A 3,405-nucleotide genomic window follows, 5' to 3' on the forward strand; every position below is an offset into this window, starting at 1 on the left:
ACAACTCAAAGGGTTAGCAAGGATTGGAGTGTTTGGGGTAATGAGAATGAAAGCCTTCGTCATCCCAATCGGATAATGTTATTGCTGCAGAAGGATTAGACATAGTACCTTTTGACCGCATCTGCATTTACAGTTATTTCAGGATCATTTCCTTCGATATCGCCCAGATACAATGCTTCTCTTGGCAATATCTTTCTGATGACGTATGGGCCCTTCCAATTAGGAGCGAAGTTTCCTTTTGCTTCCTGGTGATGGGGAAAAATACGCCTTAAAACGAGTTGCCCCACTTCAAAATTTCTAGGTCGCACTTTCTTGTTATAGGCACGAGCCATCCTTTGTTGGTACAACTGCCCGTGGCAGACCGTAACCATTCATTTTTCATCGATCAAGGTTAATTGTTCCAGACGGGTTTTAACACACTCACTGTCTTCAATTTTGGCTTCAACAATGATTCAGAGAGAGGGGATTTCGACCTCGGCGGGTATTACGGCTTTCGTGCCATAAACCAAAAGATATGGGGTGGCTCCAATTGGTGTGCGCACAATAGTATGATATCCCAACAATGCAAATGACAGCTTTTCATGCCACTGCCTGGAACTTTGAATCATCTTTCTCAAAATCTTTTTGATGTTTTTGTTTGCTGCTTCAACGATACCATTGCCTTTAGGCCGATAAGGAGTAGAGTTTAGGTGCATTATCTTAAATTGCTCACATATATCCCTCATCAAATGACTATTCAAGTTTGCAGCATTGTCTGTGATAATAGTTACGGGAATGCCAAAACGGCAGATAAGATTGGAGTGCACGAAATCTACCACAGCTTTCTTGGTGACAGACTTGAGAGTGATTTCTTCGACCCATTTTGTAAAGTAGTCAATGGCAACTAGTATGAATCTGTGTCCATTTGAGGCTTTTGGCTCGATTGGCCCAATGACATCCATGCCCCAAGCAACAAATGACCAAGGTACAGACATGGGATGCAGTTCTGTGGGAGGTGCATGAATCAAATCACCGTGCACCTGACACTGATGACACTTCCGCACGAAACTAAAACAGTCATTTTCCATGGTCATCCAGTAATAACCCAATCGAAGGATTTTCTTTGCTAAAACATACCCGTTCATGTGGGGCCCGCATACTCCCGCGTGTACCTCATGCATGATTCTTCCAGCCTCTTCTGTATCAACACATCTTAACAAATTGAGGTCCGGAGTTCTCTTGTATAAGACATCCCCACTCAAAAAGAAACCACTCGCGTGCCGCCTAATGGTTCTCTTTTGGTCTCCACTGGCTTGCTCGGGGTATTCTTGAGTTTTCAGAAACTTTTTGATGTCATGGTACCATGGTTGGGTATTTGGTGCTGCTTCAATTGTATTACAATAACCATGCCTTTCCCGGATTTGAATTTCCAAGGGATCTATGTGAGCATTGCCGGGATATGGCAGCATTGAGGCCAAAGTAGCAAGTGCGTCGGCTAATTCGTTGTGACAACAAGGAATGTACCTGAACTCTATTGACTTGAATCGCTTGCTGAGGTCTTCCACATGCTTTTTGTAAGGGATAAGCTTAACATCTCGGGTTTCCCATTCTCCTTGGGCTTGCCGGATAATCAGATTTGAGTCTCCCATAATCAACAACTCTTCGACATTTTGGTCGATTGCCATGTTTATACTCATAATGCAAGATTCATACTCGGCGGTGTTGTTTGTACAGAAGAACCGAAGCCGAGCTGCGGCTGGATAGTGCTGACCAGTGGGTGAGATCAAAATTGACCCAATTCCAACACCTTTTGCGTTTACCGCCCCATCAAAGAACATTTTCCAAGCATGAGTGTCTTCAGATATTGTCTCAACTGAATTTACTTCTTCATCTGGGAAGTAAGTTCTCAAAGGTTGGTACTCATCATCAATCAGGTTCTCAGCCAAATGATCTGCTAATGCCCGGGCTTTCATTGCCGTGCGAGTGACATAGACTATGTCGAATTCAGTAAGCAAGATTTGCCACTTTGCTAATCTCCCAGTAGGCATCGGTTTCTGGAATATGTACTTCAAAGGATCCAACATGGTTATGAGGTAAGTAGTATGAGCTTGGATATAATGTCTCAATTTTTGAGCAACTCATGTCAAAGCACAACACGTTCTTTCCAACAAAGTATACTTGACCTCATAACCGGTGAACTTCTTGCTTAAATAATAGACCGCCTGCTCTTTCTTTCCAGTTATGTCATGTTGTCCGAGGACACAACCGAAAGAATTTTCCAAGACCTTCAGATACAAGAACAGGGGTCTCTCTGGCTCTGGCGGGACCAAAACTGGAGGATTTGAAAGATATTCTTTGATCTTGTCAAAAGCCTTTTGACACTCAGCCGTCCATTTGATTGCTGCATCCTTCCTCAATAGCTTGAATATGGGCTCACATGTGCTAGTCAGTTGGGCAATGAATCGACTGATATAGTTTAACCTGCCTAATAGACTCATCACGTCTTTCTTCGTTCTTGGAGGAGGTAGATCTCGGATAGACTTTATCTTTGTTGGATCTAACTCGATACCTCTCCTTCTTACTATGAAACCCAGAAGCTTGCCCGATGGGACTCCGAAGGCACACTTAGCCGGATTCAGCTTCAGGTCGTACTTTCTCAGCCTCTCAAAAAATTTCCTCAAGTCTCGAACATGATCGTCCCGAGCCCTGGACTTGACTATCACGTCGTCTATATACACCTCTATCTCTTGATGCATCATATAATGAAAAATGGCAGTCATGGCTCTCATGTAAGTTGCCCCGGCATTCTTTAAACCGAACGGCATAACCCGATAACAGTAAGTACCCCAAGGTGTAGTGAAGGCGGTTTTCTCGGCATCTTCTTCATCCATTAACACCTGATGATATCCAGCGTAACAATCTACGAAAGACTGTATCTCATGTTTGGCACAGTTATCAACAAAGATGCGGATGTTGGACAACGGGAAATTGTCTTTGGGACTTGCCCTATTCAAATCTCGATAATCCACACACACCCGAGTTTTCCCATCTTTATTCGGTACATGAACTACATTAGCCAACCACGTAGTATACTGGACTACCCGAATTACTCCTGTTTTCAACTGCTTTGTGATTTCTTCTTTGATCTTATCACTGATATCAGTCTTGAACTTCCTTTGCTTCTGTTGAACTAGAGGACAATCAGGGTAAATTGGCAATTTATGCACCACTAGATCAACACCTAATCCTGGCATGTCATCGTATGACCAAGCAAACACATCTTTAAATTCAAAGAGGAGTTGAATTATTGCATCTCGCGTTTTTTCATCTGTGTGAATGCTTATTTTGGTTTCTCGGATTTCTTCAGGAGTTCCCAAATTAACCGGTTCGGTATCATTCAAATTCGTCTTAGGTTTATTCTCAAAG

General features: G+C 42.9%; 1 protein-coding gene across 1 annotated transcript; it reads right to left on the reverse strand.

Moving 5' to 3' along the window:
• Positions 1-452: 452 nt before the first annotated feature.
• Positions 453-1,952, reverse strand: LOC138876242 (uncharacterized). Its single transcript, XM_070155147.1, has 2 exons — positions 1,152-1,952; positions 453-1,025 (listed from the first exon to the last, which is right to left on the reverse strand). The coding sequence occupies exons 1-2, from the start codon at positions 1,950-1,952 to the stop codon at positions 453-455; spliced, it is 1,374 nt and encodes a 457-aa protein (XP_070011248.1).
• Positions 1,953-3,405: the final 1,453 nt, after the last annotated feature.

The sequence above is a fragment of the Nicotiana sylvestris genome, chromosome 8 (assembly GCF_000393655.2).
Source record: "Nicotiana sylvestris chromosome 8, ASM39365v2, whole genome shotgun sequence".
In the NCBI taxonomy this organism is placed as follows: domain Eukaryota; kingdom Viridiplantae; phylum Streptophyta; class Magnoliopsida; order Solanales; family Solanaceae; genus Nicotiana; species Nicotiana sylvestris.

Bases quoted from the DNA above. Each gene is read 5' to 3' on its own strand.
- LOC138876242 (XM_070155147.1), bottom strand. From the start codon at position 1,952: ATGAAAGCCCGGGCATTAGCAGATCATTTGGCTGAGAACCTGATTGAT. The intron at 1,026-1,151 runs GTACACGCGGGA...AAGTGTCATCAG, and splicing joins CTGGAAGAATCATGCATGAG to TGTCAGGTGCACGGTGATTT.